The sequence below is a fragment of the Lolium perenne genome, chromosome 6 (assembly GCF_019359855.2).
Source record: "Lolium perenne isolate Kyuss_39 chromosome 6, Kyuss_2.0, whole genome shotgun sequence".
Classification (NCBI taxonomy): domain Eukaryota; kingdom Viridiplantae; phylum Streptophyta; class Magnoliopsida; order Poales; family Poaceae; genus Lolium; species Lolium perenne.
Genome location: NC_067249.2, coordinates 62,250,282 through 62,272,245, shown reverse-complemented (window position 1 = coordinate 62,272,245; position 21,964 = coordinate 62,250,282). Strand labels below are relative to the sequence as shown.

Sequence of the window (21,964 nt, the reverse complement as noted above, 5' to 3'; positions counted from 1 at the left end):
TTTGTCATCCGGTTTCATGGTATGAAGGCTAAACAAATTAAATGCTTACGGCCTACACAAACCCAGCCGGCCAACCCCACCGTACAAAACTAGTTGGAACTCACCATCTTGGAAAAAATGCGGTCCACCGAGATTTAACATATTTCCGTAGATTTGGACCAGCCGAAGTCCTCCACCTCATCCCGGCCGTAAAGATTTCCGTAAGGCCTCGTTCGGTTTGCAGCAATCCGAGGAGGATTGGGGTGGATTGATGTGTTTTAAATTCCTAACAAGTCAAAATACACCCCAGTCCACTCCAACGCACTTCAATCCACCTGAGTAGGGAATTAATCGAATCGAAAGAAGCCTGGTGACTGGGTGTATACGTGAGCCTAACGGCGTGTGTTAGCCGTGAGGTGATATAGTACTGCTAGGAAAAACTGAGAGAGTCTATTTCTTTGACCGTATCCACACGACCTCATCCCCATTTCCCATCCATCACTTCTTTCCCAACATCGCCCGCTCCACCCATCTCTCACCCCTGGATTTCCTCCACCGGTGCCAATACGGTGGCCCAGCTTCCCGGCCCTTGCGCCAGTGCCCTGAGCGGGGCTAGCGGGCGGCGGCCGCAATGCGCGCGGGCGCGATTGGCAACGGAGGACCTAAGGCCCGGTGGCCAGCGCGGCCTCGTTCGCCAAGCTCTGGACAGCGCGGCCTCGTCCGCCGAGCTCTGGACATGGTGGCCGGCGGCGTTCTACGGCGGGGAACTGGTGTCGCGGGCGCGGACCTTGGAGGTGCGCGGGAGGCGGGGGGCAGTTCAGCCCGGAGCTCGCCGTGCAGCACCAGCTCGACGGGGGGCGCCTGGATTCCGCGCCATGGCCGGCACCGCCATGGAGGAGTAGGCGGAGGTGTTTCCATGAAAACTATATTCTCAAATTCGTCCACGCATGTTGCGCCGAAGTGGAGCTGCTGGCGATTTTTTTTTTCTGATGTATTGTTGTGTCCTGTGATTCCACGGCAGGAACAACTACTCTCACTGTAACCTTCGTCCATAAAGACACATCAAACGAGGATGTGCCTGATATCTTGTTCACTGCCTGCTCTTTTTGCAATTAAATTCTATGAAATTTGTTGTGCATATGATTCAATGCACCCTCACCTGGAGACGGCGTCCACTGCAGGTTCGTCCAACTCAAGGCTCTGCTCTGGCGCTGCTCGCATCTCACGGCTCTTGCTGTATTGCTCCCCGTCCGTAACCGAGGCGGTGTCGTTCAGTTCGCCCTGGCCGGCGGCACCGTTTGGGCGGCCATACGAGTCACCGACGAGGAGCCAGAGAGTGGCCGCCAGTGCTGCTATGGCTGGAACGGACCTGCTCCTTTTCTCTTTTCAGAATTGCAGATGATTTATGCCATTCCTAGGCAGAAACATTTTAATCTTAATTCATAGGTTCATATAGCAAACAACAATCAGAAAAGGGGATTTAAGTCTTCTCCGCCGGGGAGGCCACCACGGAGCTTCGGGCTGATGAGCCGCGTGCACCTGCGCGTGCTCCGCCACCGCCGCGCCGGGCACGCCGAGGAGGGCGGCCCCGCGTCTGGAGCCGGCGTTGTCTCCGCCGCCGGCGTGGCGTCGGTCGCGTCCGTGTCGTTCAACACGCCGCTGGATTCGCTGTCGGAGGACCCCCACGCCGGCTGGCGGCGGGCCGTCGGACGCCGCCGGTTCATCCTTCACCGACGTGAAGCTGGCCGCCGCGTCCACTCCCATAGGAGCATCGCCGTCCACTCCCATGGGAGCAGTAGCACCCTCTCGTTGGAATAAAGAAGCGGTGTAGGTGGGGAAGAGAATAAGACGTGCCCCACTCAATCGTCGTGTGGTGGGCAGCTGTGTTGCTAGCGAAACAGCGTCTTCCAGTTGAAAAAGCAGGTTAACGGCTGTTTGGTGTCCGTTTGTGAGGCCACAATGTCAAAGCGAATCTAACGGTAATGGATGGGTGCTCACGTATACACGCGGTTACCAAATCCACTCTCTTAATCGAACAAGGCCTAAAGAAATTCCGTAGATGTTATCACCACTACTATTAAAAGGAAGAGAGGGTGGTGATCCAAATGATCTTGACCATACAGAACATATCCTACGGTAAAAACGTCTCGGAGCGGACCATTGTCCATCGCCCACAGTCCCGCACCAGCGAATCCAAACGAGCGAGAGGCATCACTTTTTTTACGGAACCGTCGCCCACTCGCCCTACACGCGATCCCCCCACACTTCCATGTCTTCTTGGCGCCCCCGCCCCCGCTGCCGCGAGCCGGTTTCTGATTACGTCGCCGTCACCACGGAAGCCTGCCCGTTGCCGCCACCGTGCAAGCCCGCCTTCGATGGGATGGGTGCGGTCAAGTCCGGAGAAGCGAGCCAGCGCCCTCAACGCCTGGGAATTACTGCAGAATCGAGACGCCCCCAACGTCGGGGAAACGCCAGGGAATCGAAGCCACCTTCCTTGCCAAGGAAGCACCGTGGAATCGGGGTCACCCTCCACATTGTGGAAGCGCTGTGGAAGCGAGGCCGCCTTCCACGCCGAGACGCCGACGACACCGGCACGCCACTCCACAACTTCCCTGCCGGTTGCCGCACTATCTTCAGGTTCGGCGCCTTAAATTTGAGCAGAGACACGTCAAGCGATGGAACAATGGTTACTTGCAGGGAAATTCTGTTTTTGTCAGTTAATTTCAGAGAAAAATTTAGGTTTATATCGTACTTTGTAAGCATCTCTGAAGTGTGAACATCAGTAGTCATTTCAAACCACAATTCATTTTTATTTAAAGGATGTAATCTGTAGTTTGCTATAGATATTTGACGAATGTTAATGAGTATTTGTTGTTTCAAAGAAGGAAAGAAAAACATGGTCGAATGTGGCTTTTGTAGTGAATGCATTTATATATGGTCCATATCACTTCAGTCTTATTTCAGTTGATACTGAGAGACCGACATCCATTTTTTTACAACTACCTCTATTCCATCCTGGTAATCAAATATATATAATTTGTTAGAAATTGCCAGATGAATGTTCATGCTTATCCTACTATTTTTCATGTGTTAGAAGAAGCTGTAGAAAAGAATTATAATTTCAATTTCATTTTCCCAGAAAGTAGTTAAATGGGTTTTACCGCTCACAGTGCCATATCTGTCTGTACTTGTGCAGTAGCATATCTGTGTTGATCAGGGGAGCATACCCAGTTTAAAGATCTAATGAAAATACCTATACAGGGGAATACAAATACCGCGTGTAATAATCTTCTGGAACAAAACATACCATTGGTCAAAGGTGGTATGCCCAATTGCTGCTTCTGAAAGATGAAACCAAGTCTAGAGCCAGCTCTGCCGAAGCTGACCAGTGGCGATGCAGCTGAATGTCCCGGTGGCTTCCAAGGCAGATCAGTGAGCAGCGGTGATGTTAGGAGTTGTTGCCGCTGCCCAAGCTGGGGCACCCAAATTTATCACTCCACATATCCTCAAACTACCAAATTTATCACTCCCAAATTCTGTGCACAAACCCTGTTTTTTTTTTATCTCATGCTCATGAATAAAGAGTTGTTCTAGAATACAACTCATGAATCAAGATTTGTTTTTGGAATCCATACTGACCTTACCATTCCACAGTAAAACTATTTCAATGTTATGCAATTTTCGTGAGGTTGCTTCTATTTTGTTTTTTTCCTTGAGCTCTTTTACGGTGATTGGCACGGAACCTTGGCTCCGTTCCGGTTCCGTCAATACAAAAATTTTGTGACCGTTGATTAAAACGAGTTATAAGTATTATGATGTTTTCAATTAGAAACCGTACATGCTAGCGGTCGTTTGACTCTCATAGATAAAAAACAATTCTCCAAGTCAAAATAGAAATTTCCTCTCCCTGCCTAACCAGGACGAGCGAACTCCTGCTCGCCGCCGCCGCCGCATCCTCTTGCCAGCCGCCCCATCATCCCTCCACCGTCCCTCCTTCCCGCCGCCGCCGCATCACCCCTCCTCCGTATCCCCCTCCCGCTGCCTCACTCCTGTGATCCACCCGCCGTAGCCAGGTGGTACGACGCCCTCTCCTCATCACGCCGGATCCCGGCCGCCGCCGCTCTCTTCACCGGCGGGATCGGAGCCGCCAGCCACAACATCAGTATCGTAGTCGGCCCTCGTCGCCCGCGGGATCAATTGGGAGGTCAGTTTACTGTGAAAATCTTAAAACATAATCTGTTTACGGTGAATCCACTGCATAATCTTGAAAAACTGTTTACTGCATAATGCAAATGCAAGCTATAAGCTGAATATCTCGTTCAGACCTTCAGTTGGCAAAAGCGAAATGCCATACACTGAAAAAATATCCTCCAGACATGTAGGCTTCAAATGATCTAGGAATTCATGTTTGGTAAAAAGGGTGCTCGTCCAGAGAGGAAAAAATGTAATTGGAGCATGGATGTTCCTATTTGGAATTTTCAGTCTGGGCATTGTTCAGTTTGTGGTCATTTTGATGCATGTGCTTATTTTGATCTGTTTGGTAAAACCGATTAAAGTTTGATAAATTGTGCTACCCAGTAAATGTTTTTGACATTTCATCTAGTATTTTTTTATGCAATAATACATTAAATATCAATTTGATTAAGGATATCCAGCCTGCCAAGCACTAAGATTCGATAATCAGTCCAATCAAGTAAGGTCATCACAAGCCACAACAATACCAAATGGAGCCTTCACCTAGTTACTTGCGAAGTTGTAATGCAACGTCAGGCAGGCCGACTTGATTATGCACGTAAGAGAGGCTAACTTTCAACCAGAATAATAGAACCAGAAGAGACAAACCCATCTTACTAGGGAAAACTTTAAACATGCGCTTCAGTTAGGCAGCACTTAGTTTAGATCCTAAGTACTGTAGCTTTTATTCTGAACACATGGTTCAGTTACATGGATGCCAGCACCAGAGGCATTCACATAGTAGTCAGATTGATACCTTGCTAGACTGAGAGGTTCAGGTTAACATTGATTCAGAATCGTGCATGTACAGGAAATGATTAACCTTAGTACATAACTCAATTAGAGGTAGAAAATCTTTCCAATTTTCTTTTGTGGGTGCCATTAATTATTGTTTCTGTTTTTTTGAACAAGAGGGGTCAAAAGACCCGAGAGGAGCTCAATTAAGGAACACGTGGCAGGTACAAGATGAGTGGTGACCTTTTACATTTCTCGTAAAGGACCTATGATTCGAGAATAAGGTCACCACATTTACACAAAGCACCCTAGATAAAAAAGAGAAAACGCAATCAAGTACTTGGGCACCTCTGCCACCAGTCGCCGGCGAACTCGAAGCGATTCCGCCAAGTTCAGAGAGCAGGTAGCTCGAGAACTCCACTCCAGCGAAGCAATCCACACACCGGCCACCACCAAGAACCCGGGGACGCACCACTTGGCCTCCTGGGGGTGTCGAGCTCCGGCGCTGAATCCTTGCAAGGGCCTCCGCATTGGAGGTAGATGAAGGGCCACCTTTTTGGCCAAGGATCGCGGCGATGTCGAAGATCACCGTGAAGTCCACGCAGAAAGAAGAGCTCCAGGGCCAGGACAGCGAAGACCTAGCCCACAACTGCTCCATCTCTGCCTCCAGACCATCTCTGCCATCGAGATCTGAAGGAAGCAGGGATAGAGGACCAAGACCTGCGAGATTATTTAGAACTGGGCGAAGCTCTCCGCTGCCCCTCCTTGGCTCCGACCATGGGAGCACCAAAAGCAGAAGAGAAGACATCACCATCCACCAGGCGCCTCTCGCAGACGCCGGCGAGCTCCACATCGGCATGACGCCAGTCACCACGTGGGACAAAATACAAGGAAATTTAGACCTAATCCTAGACCTACTACTACAGAGGTGGAGCCAGCATCCTAGCGCATCTCTACGAGCACCAGCGCGAGCGCCGGCGTCGAGAGCGGCCGGATCTGGGCTGGAACGGCGGTGGACTCTCAAAGGAGCGGAGGGAACGAGAGGAGAGGGGAGGGGAAAGTGGACCGGCTTCTTTTTAATTATTGTTTCTGTTGTGTAGGTCAACAAGCTGCGAGAGCAAACTCTACGACAGGTGCATTTGAATACATGTGATGGAAAAACTGATCGGAAAAGAGCAAAGGAGAAAACTTGTCCAGCAGAATATCCTCAAGTTGTGGAAAAGGCAGCAAACTTTGTAAATAATAAACTCTAAAGGTTACATCATAGTTATCGGAATGACCAGCATTTTTTAGATGATTAGGCCTTTTTCCATAATTACAAACACTCCCAGGATGAATTTCTGTTGGACAAAGAAGGAGGGACCTATTTCAACACTCCCGGAGAAGACCCTTCTGTCCTTTTGCGTGTTAAAGAAGACTATGATGGTGCAGAACCCTCTGGAAACTCGATGGCAGCGATTAACATGATCAGATTTCCCAGTATATTTGATGCCGCAAAATCTGAAGGCTACCCTTCTGTCCTTTTGCGTGTTAAAGAAGACTATGATGGTGCAGAACCCTCTGGAAACTCGATGGCAGCGATTAACATGATCAGATTTCCCAGTATATTTGATGCCGCAAAATCTGAAGGCTACAAACGTAATGTTGAACATCTTCTAGTGTACTTATCTAGTCTACGTTTATATGCACTACACTACAACAGTGATTTGGTTTCAGAACATGAGGTTTACACTTCACAGTAGCATAAAAGATTATGCATTTTGATTTATGTAGCTTGAAGTGTGATTTCAGTAGATAGAAATGGTGCTGGTGGGGGACAAAAGGATCTCTGCAGAATTTCGAAACATGATTGCAGCTGCTTTCTCATCATATGATCAAAGAGAACAGTGAGTGATGTGCTAATTAGTTGTATTATGCGTTCAACATAGCACCCTACTTCATATTTACTGATTAGCAACACGTTGTTCGTAGATCCAGTTGATGCAGATAGACCCCAGGAACAATGCAAACATCGCGTAGATGGCACGGGGCAGCCCAGAGAGACGGTCGCTGCTCAACAAGACTTTTCTGTTTGCACCCAATAAGGATAGGCTAGTTTCGTATGTTACATAAAAGTCTTGTGTTCAAGCACTTCATGTGTTTTTTTCTATACGTGAAACTTAGAGCATGTGCTACAAACTTGAGATGTTCTGACCTTGTTAGTACATATTAAGCATAAAAGGATAAAATAGATCGAATGGTTGCATGAAAATCTGGATGACTGCCATCAACAATTGTCTCCTCCTTGCCTCTCTTGATCCTGTCTGCCTTTGCCGCCCTCGTTGCTCCAGCCGTAGTCGCCCTTGGTGCTCTAGCCACCGTCGCCAAGGGGTCACCAGGGAGAAACACCGCCCCACCACCCTGTCACCTCCTCGCCGGGGAGAAAATCTGGATGACTCTTCCAGCTGGCTGTGCGAACACATGGCAAAATAAGACAACGGAAAAGGATTAGTACCCAACGGAGACAAGCGTTGTATATATCAGATCGAGTACTAACTGAACTTCAAGCTAATTAGATTTCAAACTGCTTTCCGCGAAAAAGAACACGCAAAAAAAAAGATTTCAAACTGCTTTTATATTTGTGGAGATGAATAGAGGTCAACAAATACATCTGGAATTTCAGAAGTAAATTGCAGAAGCTAATTCTTCATATACTGCTGAACAGCTGTACTGTACTCTACCACGTAGAGTCATTCACCAAACACACTGAATATGTGAGGACCTGTCCAAAAAGGATCGGTTCAAAATACATTGGATCTAATTGTGCTCATATCTAAATCAAGATTCGAGAAACGAAATTGGTTTAGGCCACTGTTAACGACAGCGAATTGGGGATGGCAGACAACAAGCATGGAAAGAGGAAGTACAACAGCGGCTGGTGCGTCTCCCACCGGCGCGTGGGCGTCAGTGCGGCTTCCCCAGCTAGGTCCGCAATAGTGGCAGGGATATGGCGCTGTTTCAGTCCTGGGCGATAGGAAATGGAGGCGGGAGCTTGTTTGCGTGCAGCCTCGCTCGCGGCGGCGGAGGAATCACGTTGGGTCATGGGCAGGATGGAGGTTCCCTCGCATCGCGGGCAGGGTGTGGTAGGGGAAAAAGGAGAGGGGATACGTGATCGTTTTCAAGCAATTCATACAGAGCAAAGAGGACCATACCGGATCTGAAGTTGTGGTGCCGCCCTCTCCTTCCTCACCTAGCTCCGCCATCACCCTCGGTGCTCCAGCCGCTGCCGTGCAGAGATCGCCGGGGAGAGATGCCGCTCCGTCTCCTTCTGGCCGTTCTCGATCCCGTCGGCCTCCACCGCCCTCGGAGCTCTAGCCGTCGCCGCCCAGGGATCGTCGGAGGGAGGCCATGAGAGATTAAAAGAGGATGAATGGTAAGAAGGGAGATAGAGACGAGAGGATGAATCGGTGAATACAATATGGAAAATGATTGCTTTCCCCCGGGGGTTGACGCGCTAGCAACCTTCTGTTCCTGGGTCGTTGGATCGAACGCATCGTGCGGACACTAATCCTCCAGCGTATCCCACGTGGAAGCAGCTCCACCACATCCTGGCGAGAAAAACGTGTGGAAGACAACTACCTTATCTCTTCTCGCTCACAAAATCAACGCCGCCTGCTCGATGCGCCGCCACACGCTACCATGGCCGGCGACACTGGATGAGTTCCTCCCCATCGACGGCCACCGCACCCTCCCCGCCGACGGCCACCGCGCCACCCCCGTCGATGGCCACCGCGCCTTCCCGCTGCGTCAAGCTTCTCGCCTCGCCGCCGGCCCGCCTCCCCCGACCTCCTCCCCCAGCAGTCTCTCCGCCCTCGCCACCGGCCGCAGCACCCGACCTCCTCCTCCTTCAGGCGCCGTGCCGCGTCCTCATCGGAGCCCAAGCAGAGCCTCCCCTGCGCGCGGCCGCGTTGCATCCTTTGTCGGTGCCCGCGCCGAGCCTCCCGTGTGCCGGCCGCCTCCACGGGCCTCCTCCACCATCGCCGGCGCTGCCGGCTGCGACGTGTCGCGGCCGTAGAGGCCCTCTGCACCGCGTGTGGCTGCCGGCGTCTGCAGGCGACTCCGTTCCTCACGGGCGTCATCCGGCGAGCCGTCCCGCCGCGGGCCTGCAGATATGCGAGCGCATTGCCCCTGCCCCTCCCTCTCCCTGCCTCCTCGTTCTGCGGCGAGGACGCCATGTGCCGCCCCAACCTCTCCATCTTCTTTCCTCCTCCATGCGGTGTTGCGAGCGGCAGCTGGCGGTGCTACCATGAGCGAGCCAAGTTGCTGCCCACGGCGGCCCTCGTTGCTGCTGACGGCGGGCCAAGTTGCTGCCCACGGCGGCCATCCTTCTTTGCCCGACGGCTTGCGATATGCATTACGTGAATTTTGCTGTAATATCTAGATTTTTTTTGCTACAACCGTTCTATATTTTTGCTATGTTAGTATATATATTTTGCTACTAAGTATTTTCGGTGATGTATGGGACGAAGTCTGTTTTGATACAATAGCAATGATCTTGCCAGAGACCTTGTAAAAAATGATGTGATGCTATTTTTTTTGCTATAATTTTTTTGTTGTTTTGCTACTTTCGTATAGAAATTTTGCTACGAGCGTCTCCGGCGAGGTCTCCGTCAATATTTCTGATGATATTGGTTTTTGCTACATTTAGCATTTTTTTGCTATAATAGCATAATTTTTTGCTACGAGCTCTCCGGCGAGGTCTCCGGCGAGCTCAGTTGTTTTCGTGACTGAACCGTTTTTTGCTACATTGTAGCAAAAACGGGGTTATTTTTTGCTGCCGGGAGGTGTTTTTTTGCTACATTCAGTAAAAGCAGATCTGACCGTCTAAGATGGCCGATCCGACGGTTGGCGACCCGGGGGCTGGGAAATCAGATCCCCCGGGGGACGCCCAGCAGTTTCCATACAATATGCCTCAATTTACATGAGATGTGTGCAGATATGTTAATTGGTTGCTTTAAGATGTGTGCAGTCTTATCTGATGATTCATCCGTTTAAAGGACGCTCGTTTTTTATAAAGTTCGTAAAATTTATCGGAGGTTCCGGTCCCACAGATTTTAGTTCCGGTCCTACATTTTTGGTTCCGTCAATTTGGTTCCGTCTTTTTATTACCGTTGGATCGAGGTGGATGGATGGTTGTTAAAAATGCCAATCACTGTAAAACTTGTATTTTTCCTTTAGTTGTCAAGGCGTCTGCATCTTTTGTTTAGCTTTAAATCTACCCATCACTGAAGCATAACTCACCTTTGTTAGTGTTCTTTTTCACAGGAACCTATAACACTCCGTGGCATTTCTTGTTGTTGACGATGGTCGAGAGAGCCGCCAGTACTAGCTTGAGTTGGCATTCTCTGAGGATTGAAGAACATGCAAGAACAAGGTTGTGCCTTGCACTGTGTGAATCTGCCAAAGGTGTGTTGTTGAAGACCTTATTACAATATTAAGAATATATGCCATCCTAGGAAATTCATTGTCTATACACCTATACACACAGGTTACATGATCATATCTAAAAGATTTATTGTCCAAGAGAAAGCTGATATGCTAGAAACCTCCCTACTGCATTTATTTAATCTCATTGTTTTCTCTTTGCATGTGTTACCTGTGTTATTTGTCCACAACATAATCCACATATAAACAGAAAGGGAACCTGCAGTATAAATATTTCTATATTCAATGGTACATTTAAAGTAGAATAGCCAGCATAACATGCAGCAAAATGAGGTTGAGGAGAGGCAGATCCATGAAATGCATCTGGCACCAGCAAGGAAATTTCACATGCTTGTCACACAGTCAGGGCATCTGCCGAAAACGGTAGGCTCGGCTCTGGCAGCCGGGTCCTATGCTGCTGTCGGAGGTGCCCTAACCCCAGACTCCAAAGAACTTGCATCAACAACCTTTATGAGTCTCTTATTCCTGGCGGACACCGAGACCACTGCTTCACTGGACTTGCAGGTGGGGTAATTATACTGAGTAATTTGCTTATGTCACCATGGGCTTGTCGAACCAAGTTATATTATAAAGGAGATAGTCTTTGTGCATTTAAGCTACTACTACTTCTAGACTATAACCACGACCAAAAGGAAAAATCCAACTGCAAATATGTCATATACTGTTATATGTGCTATGGTTCTGATGCAAGTTGGGGGCATGAAATTGAATTTCATAGGAAGAAGTGACTTATTAAGTGTAGATATTGGGAGAAAACAAAATCTTGTATGTAAACTTATAACCCACATTTTTAACCAAGGATCTTTAATAAATAGTTTCACTTCTACAAAATGGAGGAGCAACACATAATTAAAATCACATCCGGCTAGATCGTTAAAAGGAATGTTCTGGATAGTATTGATATAGATCTATTCTTTCTGATTTTTTTAAGACATGTTATAAGGATTTTTAGATTGTCGAGAACATATTATATGGTAGACATCTTCATACTTCAGGTTTAGCCGAGAGTGCATGACCATCTTGTGTCCTACGGGTAATTGAGCACCATAAGCATAGTCAAGTTTACATACAATCTTGTGTGCTCGATCTGCTAGAACTGTGGTTACAAAAGTTTCAAAATTGTCGTGAAACTCAAAGTGCAACAGATAAAAACTATTAATTCTACAGTAAATTGCAACAGATAAAATTGTGTTGGATAGTATTAAAACTGTTGTTGTGCTGGCATGTGTTGTCTTTTCCCTTGGAATACAATTTCAGGTGAAACACCATACATAGAACATAATTTTCTTGGTGCATCGTTTTGCTACTGTATCGTCAAGTGTTCTGGTTGTAAATAAAATAATTTTTGTTTCGAGAGCCAAAGAATTTACTCTAAGAGATGTATTTTTGCGCCAGCTTCTAAGGTCTATGCAAGTTTTTCTTTCTTCATAGTTGCATTAGTTTTTCTTTTGCAGTGGTTGTATTTCTTGCGCCTAAGTATGCCTTTCTCTACTAATTCTACATTATACATTCACCATGATTATTTAGAAAAAAAATTAAACCTCATCAGATGGCATCCCTTCCATATGATTCTTTCAGGTGTCATATGATTAAGGAAAATTTTGCAGGATGTATGATATCTGATAAACTTATTTTGTCAATCAGCTTGCCATGTACGATGATGATTTGTTTTTTCCGAATTTTTCCAGGTTGTCAGCCTGACACGAAGAACTAAAAATAACTATAGTTCAGCGGTTTGTGATAAAAAAGTATTTGATGACCCTACAGGCCCTGCCAAATCTTTGGATCCCTGCTGCAATTTATCAGGCATGTTTTTGGATAATTGAATTTGACTAAGAAAGAAAGGTATTGGGAGAAACATACAAGAAAGATTGGAAGTTGGTCTTGCTACACGTTTGGATCCCATCATGTGTTGCAGCAGCAGCTATATGGAGACACTACGAGAGAGTTCAAATTAATGAACTATGTGAGTTCAAATTGTATTCTATATGAAGACATTACTGTACAAAATCTTGCAGCAGCTAGATTTCTCGGGGTAAAAATCATATGTATGTACTGATATTTTTGTATCTAATATTAGGGAGCTTTATAATGTATTCTGATTGAATCTATGTCAGTTAACACATGCTTTGCGCAAATTCATGTGGGTTTTGGTTTGATAATTTTAGGTATAATGGCAGTTGTGCGCTCCAGATTTTTAAACAATTCTGCTATTTGGTTCAAATTTTGAGCGCTACTTGTTGCCTATCTTTGGTTTATCATTCCAACAGTTTCTTGGTTTACCATTGCATGTGCTAAAAAAGCCAATATTACCACCTGCCGTAGAGGAGGAAGATTAGGATTGTACTCATATGCATTTTTTTTTTACTTGTGAAAGGGTTGTTGTTTATGTAAATATGAGAGCTTTGCCGTCCATTCTTTTTTTGAACAAACTTTGCCATCCATTCTAATAACATAGACTTCTCAAGTACAACCAGAGCGACATGGTTTCTCCTCCTTAAAGAAGGAAATGTTGCACTTTTCAAGATACAAAGTTCAATGAATAATCAAATAGAAAATATTTACTTAACTTTGACGAAAGTGTATTTCAAGGTGTACCTTTAACTGTTGGACAGGAGCAAGTTTAGCTTGCAATTGTTATTTTTCAGATAGACTTAAAATACAAGGCAAACACTCAAATATCTAGATACATATTGATGTAAACTGTATTAGTGATTTATGATTAAATTGTGTTAGCTGTTTTACGAGACGTGCATTGCACGTGCACGCTTACTAGTTGTTTATAAAATCTCAGTCGCCTGTTCCTTATACTAAACGTGATGAACGGAAAGATCAGGGAACAATGCAACACTCAGCAATACACACGCACACATGTCACACGAGGCTGTACATACTGTACTTATTACTCACTGGGCACCGGGGCACGGGGAACGGCGATCACCAACAGGTCAGACCTCAGGCGCGTGGTGATCCCGGCCGCCTCGGTCATGTCCAACTCCTCAGGAACCATGCCCTCCGGCAGATCCCAGTCGAAGTGGAACAGCAGTGCCGCAAGCGCGAGCTCAATGTGCGCCAGACCGAACGCCATGCCGGGGCACATCCTCCTGCCGGCGCCGAATGGCACGAACTCGAAGTCCGTCCCCTTGAAGTCCCTGCCGGCGCTGCCACCTCGCTCCTCGAATCTCTCCGGCACGAACTCCTCCGGTTTGTCCCAGTGCGCCGGGTCCCTGCCGATCGCCCACGCGTTGACGAGCACCATCGCGCCCTGGGGCACGTCGAACCCGAGCACCTCGCACGGGCTGCGGCATTCGCGAGGCACCAGGAGCGGCGCCGCTGGATGCAGCCGGAGTGTCTCCTTGATGACGAGGCGCATGTAGTGCAGGTTTCTCAGGCTGTCCTCCGTCACCCTGTCGTGGCCGGCGAGCTCTCTGCGGACCTCCTCTTGCGCCCTCCGCATCACCGTCGGGTTACGCATCAGCTCCGCCATCGCCCACTGCAGCATCGTCGACGACGTCTCGCTGCCCGCGACAAACAAGTCCTGCAGTAGAAGCACTCGAGTAAGCAAAGACATCCCTTCTGAAAATGCGGCGTTGGGCTCGATCATGTTGATTGTAAAGAGAGGCTTACGATGATGACGGTTTTGATGTTCAGGGTGGTGAGCGGGTACTGGGAGCCCATCACCTTCTGGAGCCTCAGGAGCACGTCAAGCAAGTCCTCCTGTTCCTCAGCGGCGCCGGCGGCTATGTTCTCCCGGCGTTCCTGGATGATAGTGTCGACGAAGCCGAGCATGGCGCTGCGGCCGCGCTGGAGCATGCCGGGGACGCGGCTGAGGCGCATCGCGATGCGCGACGAAGGGAAGATGTCCGGCAGGCTCATCCCCGGAACGACCTTCATCCCCTCCTCCAGAATCCTCAGGAACGCGTCGCGGTCCGCGTTCCGGCAGCCGATGATGGCGCGAACCGAGGAGTCCGCGACGAACGCCGCGATCCGCGCGGACAGGTTCACTACCGGTCTCGCCTCCGCCTCCGACGCGACGGAGCGGAGGAGGCGGCCGAGCTCGTCCTCCCGGACGGCGCGGAATGACTGGACGCGGCGGGAGCTGAGGATCTCGACGGTGCAGATCTTGCGGAGCTGGCGCCACGCGTCGCCGTAGGGCGCGAAGACGAGGCCCTCGGCGCCCTGGAAGACGCGGCGGAGCATGGGCCCGACGGGACGCGTCGCGAAGGCCACGTCGTGGGTCTTCATGATCTCCCGCGCGGCGTCCGGGGAGGAGGCGACCACCACGGGGACCTCGCCGAAGCGGAGCAGCATGAGCGGGCCGTGGCGACGCGCCAGGTCGCGCAGGGCGCGGTGCGGGAGCGCGCCCGCGAGGTGGTGCAGGTGGCCGATCACCGGCAGCGCCCACGGCGACGGGGGAAGCCGCTGGCCGGAGCCGGACCGACGGCGAGAGAATGCCAAGTAGACGAGCGGTAATATGACTACTAGGAGGAACACGTAGAACGACGGGAGATCAGCGGCCATGGCCACTGGCTTCGAGCTTGCTTTGCTTAGTGGATGCTTCAAGTGGCGTGTCGTATGAACTGTGATGTGGATCTATGGTCGTGGTGTGGTTTATATATGAGGTGGAAACAGGTCTAACGGTTGACTCGTTCCATTCTTGCATAGCACGTTGAGTTTTCGCGGCTGAATTTCATATTCATCGAGGCAGAGGTGGTGGTCTGCTTGTTGTGTGCTGTTGTCGGCCTTGCGGATTGTGTGGCTTGCACTCCACGGCCACACCATAAAGAATCGGTGTATTTGTTGCAAACGCGTCTTAGTGTTTTATTTCGATTTTGTTCACTGCATTCTAGTTTGTTTGCTTTATGCATAATAATATTAATACTCGCTCATGCTTATATTTATTTAGTTTAGAACACGATAACTTCATACTTTGTATAATTGTATGTATACCCAAATAGTTTTGTTCAGGATTTCTTTCTTTCTACATGTGCATACTGCAAGATCTAATTGAACACCGCTTGGAGTAATGTCATGTAACATCTTGGTCTTTAATCACATATTTACCGACGATGCATCCTTTGTATATGCGTTTTTTTTACAGAAAGGACCACCCGTCCCAACGAATTGTCAAGAAGGACCAGCTGTGAAGGAAATTGCCAAAAAAGGACCACCTCTGCGTGACGGCAGTCCTTCCAGGCGACACGTGGCACCTGCCGCCATTGGGTGTGGCGGCGGTATGACATGACGACGTGCCGCCGTTTGCTGTGGTGGCAGGATGACGTCGATGGTGGGCCATGCTGCCGTTGGCGGTGGCGGCGGGATGACATGGCGACGTGTCACCGTTAGCTATTGTGGCAGGATGACGTCGATGGTGGGCCATGTTGCCGTTGCCTGTGGCGGCAGGATGACGTGATGACGTGCCACCATTGGCTGTAGAGGTAGGATGACGTGCCAACTTAGTGTGCTGCCACGCGCAGTGGTGGCAAGGCCCACCTCGCTCTACCGTGGCCGGCTAACGTGCTGCCACACAGGACGGCGGCTGCCACCAAAGCTGATGGCCGCATGTGCCACTTGTCGCCTGGCAGGCCTTGCAGCCATGGAAAGGTGGTCATTTTAGCAATTTTTCATTCATACGTGGTCCTTACTGATAATTCACTGGGGCAGGTGGTCATTTCTATCAAAAATTTCTGTATATGCATGTGGTACATGTATTTTTTTCAATCCGAGTCTAATATGCCTAGTGATGCATCTCATTAGAGCATGTACAATGGGGTCTTTATTCAAAGAAAAATGTACAATTGGATGACGGCAACCTTCCTTCAGGGTGTGTTTGGTTCTGGAACGAGGTGGGGTGGACTGGAATCGTTCCACACCCAGACCCAATTCCAGTGTTTGGTTAGGGAGGAGGAATGAAACCAGCTCGTTCCTCAAAAGGAAATATATCTCTTATATTTGGAATTCACCTGTTCCACCGAATCGGTGGAATGTGGTGGGATGGCTAGCTAACAACACCATCATGCCGTTGTCAAAGGAAAAAAATACGCATCGACCTAGCAACCGAACACTCTCCTCCATGTCTCATCCAACTGTGGAGGCCAACAGGCTAGCAAAAGCGGGTGGCGGCAGCAGGTGCCAGGGACGACGATGATAGGAGCTAGGGCGGTGGCAGCAACAACGGGTGCAAGGCACGATGGTGACCGGAGCCATGGCGGTGGGGCGGGTTCCAGGCAGCGACGACGAAGGGTTACTGGTGTGACAGTAGAGGTAGCTAGGCTCGGCGGCGGCGGGAGCCATGCTCAGGTACGACGGGTGGCGGCGATGTTGACCCTTTCTTTGATTTGCTCTCACCAATTTTTCCTTTATCCAGTAGATTTTTCTCTCTCTACGATAAGAAGAGCATGTGCGTCCCTTTCTTAGATTGATTTAGGACAAACAATCAGGTTTAATTAGGCCCAATATCATTGATTTTCTTAGCAATATATGACATTACATTCGACTATCCCATTATGTAACTGAATACAAAATAGAACCATTCCGTTGTAACTATTGGTCCTAACCAAACATGGGAATGAAATTGTTCCATTACACTTGGAAGAAACCATTCCATTCCACTTTATCCCAAAGCCAAACACACCCTTAGATATGCCATGTTGGATTTTTGCTTTGCCGGGGAGAGAATGAATAAAGATAAGGGTGTCTTCCCTTAGGACATCTCCAATGGTAGAGAAGGCATGCCTTCTCTTATCCCTCTATGTCATCTAGAGAAAGCAATAGATATACATTGTGCAATGTATTATATTTTAGGGTTTTCTATTCTCCTGTTCTCAGGTCATTAGTTGTACTCAGTTTTCCCCAGCTCCTTAGTTTTTCCTCAGTTTTCCCCAAGCCCTTGTTTGAAACCTGCAGAAGGAGCTCAGACGGCATGATTCCCGTTTAGTTGACCGTTCCGTGCTGACGTGTGGGGCCGCATCATGTGGGGCCACGTCGCGTGGGGCTGGTAGAAAGGGACCGCGTGGGACAGGACGAGACAGCGTTTGGTTGCACGTGAGCAGGAGTTGGGTTCTGTCTCTCGGCCCAAATTGGCATTTTTAAGAGTACCTTTTTCCCCTCTTTCTCTCTGTCTTTTTTCACCTAATTAGTATCAAATCTATAGCTAGAAGCTTGCATTTCTGTCTTCCTTAAATTATTTGTGCCTTTTGGCCCTCGTTGTTTGCCCAATATGGCAGCAAATTTAGCACTCTCTCTGGTCCATATGTATGTAGTTAAATCTAGAAGAAAATCTCCAGGGTAATGTACGATAAATTCACACAGTCATATAGTAGAATAGGGATAGTAATAGGGTAGATAATAGGGATCCCTCCCTAGATAATAAGCTGCATACATCAGCCAACATAGTAACAGGTTCGAGGTTCTTCACAGCACCATCATACTAACAACATAACAACAAGGGATCCCTAGCTAACAACAAAATGGAGGAGGCAGCAGCACACGTCCAGGACTCCGCCTACCCCATCTGGCTCTGCCTCCACTTGTTGCTCCACTTGGGCACCTTGGGCTTGAGCGGAGGCATGCGACCGACGGCGATCTCCACCCGCTGGAAGCTGCGGAGGTGCATGCCGAGCGCCTTGTGCTTGGCGCGGAAGGAGTAGGGGTTCACCGTCATGCCGACCTTGGGGAAGGTGTTGCCGATGTTCTCGGCATTCGTGAGGAGGCAGTTGAAGTCGGTGCCGCCGAGTCTCCTAGTGCAGAAGGGGCATCTGTAGACACCCTTGGCAAAGTAGGAGAAGTACTGGCCGACCTGCAGCCTCCGCAGCACCTGCCGAGTCTTGGTGTCATGGTGCTCGTCGTTGCTGCCGACGTCGCTACCAGACAGCTCATCCATATCAAACGAAAACTATGGTGAATGAGTTGCAACGATGACTAACGAGCATGATAACAAAGTTAGGAAAAACAGAGGCAGCTTCAGTTAGAGTGGACACGATTATATATCTACAGGGAAGGGGTTAGCGAACCAAAGCTCATGCACAACATATTTGTACACAGCAATGGTTCACTGAACCCTCCCTGTAAAAATTTGTGCCCAATGATTCATCATAGGCAAAGAAATAGATTCCAGATCTGAAAATAACCGATTGAGATCCCATGATTACATGCATAAATTAACCGATTGAGATCCCATTATTAGTTGCATAAATTAACCGAACGGTCGAACCCCAAATCTTAAACGAAATCAAGAAGGGATCAAAATAAAATGAAATAAAATCGGCGCAAATTTTAACCCAATACTCATCCATCTACAGATCCATACCAATTCGTTATGTATGGATGATGGATGAGATTCCATGGATAGAGAACCAGTTCCAATAGACTTATGGAACGTTCTCGTTCGCGTGCATCCAGCAGGAATTGAACCCGCAAATTTACCAATTATGAGTTGGGCGCTTTAACCATTCAGCCATGGATGCTTAACAGGGATCATCATACATCATAAATAACAATTTTTCATATAGAAAGGCATATCATAATGAAATCGAAAATATTAGGAGATGACTATGAAAACACCTCTCTGGATCCTCGAATTGAAAGAGAGATTCAGAGGGATCAAGAATCCTAATTCTTGCTATTTGGAATGGATCCAATTCTATTGAATCTGATGTATGGATTCATTGCATAGAAAACAAAAAATTTCGTACCGCGAGAACGCAATCCAAGCCAAGATGCAATCTAGAAGACGGGAGCAACGAGGGGATGATCAAGACTAACCCTTGAAGATTTCCAAAGCCTATAAGAGTAGGCTCTTATTGCTGCGGTAGACGATCACTTGCCACTTGCAAAAGCGCGTAGAAGATCTTGATCACGGTGCCACAATCGGGCGGCACCTCCGTACTCGGTCACACGTTCAGTGTTGATGAAGACGACGTCCTTCTCCCCGTTCCAGCGGGCAGCAGAAGTAGTAGCTCCTCCTTGAATCCGGCAGCACGACGGCGTGTTGGCGGTGGTGGTGGAGAACTCTGGCAGGGCTTCACCTATGCGCTGCGGGAGTATTATGTGGAGGAGGAGAGGCTAGGGTTTGGGGAGAGGGGAAGGCTAGGGCGTCGGCCAAGGGCAGCCCTAGATGGTGCGGCCAAGAGTGGGAAGCCCCCCTCCCTCTCCTCCTCATTATATAGGTGGAAATCCCCAAGTGTTGGTATCCAAGTCTTCGAATAAGACCCCAACAATGAAACCTCCCATAGGTGGGAAACCTACTCAAGGGGGGAAATCCCACTCAAGGTGGGACTCCCACCCCTTCCTTGGGGGGTTGGCCGGCCACCCTTTGGGGAGTCCACCTTGGACTCCTCCCCTTTAGGGTTGGCTGGTCATGCAAGGTGGAGTCCCTCCGGGACTCCACTTTCCATGGTGATTTCTTCCGGACTTTTCTAGAACCTTCTAGAACCTGCCATAAATGCACCGGATCATTTCCAAACTTGGAATATGACTTCCTATATATGAATCTTATTCTCCGGACCATTCCGGAACTCCTCGTGATGTCCGGGATCTCATCCGGGACTCCGAACAAATATTCGAACTCCATTCCATATTCAAGTTCTACCATTTCAACATCAAACCTTAAGTGTGTCACCCTACGGTTCGCGAACTATCCGGACATGGTTGAGTACTCACTCCGACCAATAACCAATAGCGGGATCTGGAGATCCATAATGGCTCCCACATATTCAACGATGACTTCAGTGATCGAATGAACCATTCACATACGATACCAATTCCCTTTGTCACGCGATATTTTACTTGTCCGAGGTTGGACTTTTCTAGAACCTTCTAGAACCTGCCATAAATGCACCGGATCATTTCCAAACTTGGAATATGACTTCCTATATATGAATCTTATTCTCCGGACCATTCCGGAACTCCTCGTGATGTCCGGGATCGCATCCGGGACTCCGAACAAATATTCGAACTCCATTCCATATTCAAGTTCTACCATTTCAACATCAAACCTTAAGTGTGTCACCCTACGGTTCGCGAACTATGTAGACATGGTTGAGACTTCTCTCCGACCAATAACCAATAGCGGGATGTGGAGATCCATAATGGCTCCCACATATTCAACGATGACTTAGTGATCGAATGAACCATTCGCATACGATACCAATTCCCTTTGTCACGCGATATTTTACTTGTCCGAGGTTTGATCATCGGTATCACTCTATACCTTGTTCAACCTCGTCTCCTGACAAGTACTCTTTACTCGTACCGTGGTATGTGGTCTCTTATGAACTTATTCATATGCTTGCAAGACATTAGACGACATTCCACCGAGAGGGCCCAGAGTATATCTATCCGTCATCGGGATGGACAAATCCCACTGTTGATCCATATGCCTCAACTCATACTTTCCGGATACTTAATCCCACTTTTATAACCACCCATTTACGCAGTGGCGTTTGGTGTAATCAAAGTACCTTTCCGGCATAAGTGATTTACATGATCTCATGGTCATAAGGACTAGGAAACTATGTATCGAAAGCTTATAGCAAATAACTTAATGATGAGATCTTATGCTACGCTTAATTGGGTGTGTCCATTACATCATTCATACAATGATATAACCTTGTTATTAATAACATCCAATGTTCATGATTATGAAACTAATAATCCATTAATCAACAAGCTAGTTAAGAGGCATACTAGGGACTCTTTGTTGTTTACATATCACACATGTATCAATGTTTCGGTTAATACAATTATAGCATGATATATAAACATTTATCATAAACATAAAGATATATAATAACCACTTTTATTATTGCCTCTTGGGCATATCTCCTTCATCTGACTCACAGTGATCATTTCTCTTTAGCAAAGAATGACCTTGGTTATCAAAGGATTGAACAACCGGGATCCATTTACTTATGGTACCTAGTTGGCACTGATAACAAGGATCCAATGAATTATGAGTTTAATAGATCCCCTTTAGCAGAAAGACCTATATTCCTTGCTCATTATCAGACAATTACGTACTCATGGAAAACCCTTTTCGTTCCGCTTAGCCCTATCGGGTATTTTAGTGATAGGTTCTATAGGAACTGGACGATCCTATTTGGTCAAATACCTAACGAAAAATTGCGATTTTCCTTTCAGTAAGGTACGTGGGCTTCTTATTCCACAAGAAAGAAAGCACCTTTTCATTCTTTCATATACTAGGGGTTTTTACTTGGAAAAGACAATGTTGCATACTAAAGGATTCGGGCCCATAACCACGAGTTCCAGTGCACTAGATCTTGTAACACTTAGCAATGAGGCCCTATCCATTAGTATTCCACATAAGAAATTCATTAAAAATATACAATTAGATTAGCTCTTCATAGACAAACTTGGGGTTTGCGAGCCAAGGTAAGATCGGCTCGGGATCATGGGACCCTTTTCTATCAGATAGGAGGGGCTCTTGTACAAAATAGACTTATAAGTAATAACCCCATCGAATCTATCTATATAAAGAGGCAATCGTGTCAGGAAGCGGGTTTTTCTTTGGCCA

The 21,964-nt window shown here is 47.9% G+C and overlaps 1 protein-coding gene and 2 long non-coding RNA genes across 3 annotated transcripts; 1 reads left to right on the top strand and 2 right to left on the bottom strand.

Annotated features, from left to right (window-relative positions):
- Positions 1-3,843: 3,843 nt before the first annotated feature.
- On the top strand, positions 3,844-7,295 carry LOC127308155 (uncharacterized). The gene is made up of 3 exons (XR_007856307.2): positions 3,844-4,183; positions 6,048-6,833; positions 6,919-7,295. It is a non-coding gene; the product is annotated as an uncharacterized lncRNA (long non-coding RNA).
- On the bottom strand, positions 7,065-8,465 carry LOC127308154 (uncharacterized). The gene is made up of 2 exons (XR_007856306.1): positions 8,139-8,465; positions 7,065-7,395 (listed from the first exon to the last, which is right to left on the bottom strand). It is a non-coding gene; the product is annotated as an uncharacterized lncRNA (long non-coding RNA).
- A 4,573-nt stretch (positions 8,466-13,038) lies between these two features.
- On the bottom strand, positions 13,039-14,999 carry LOC127308153 (desmethyl-deoxy-podophyllotoxin synthase-like). Its single transcript, XM_051338924.2, has 2 exons — positions 14,059-14,999; positions 13,039-13,969 (listed from the first exon to the last, which is right to left on the bottom strand). Exons 1-2 carry the CDS (start codon positions 14,950-14,952, stop codon positions 13,334-13,336), a joined length of 1,530 nt encoding a protein of 509 aa, XP_051194884.1. The 5' UTR covers positions 14,953-14,999; the 3' UTR covers positions 13,039-13,333.
- Between the last annotated feature and the right edge of the window lie 6,965 nt (positions 15,000-21,964).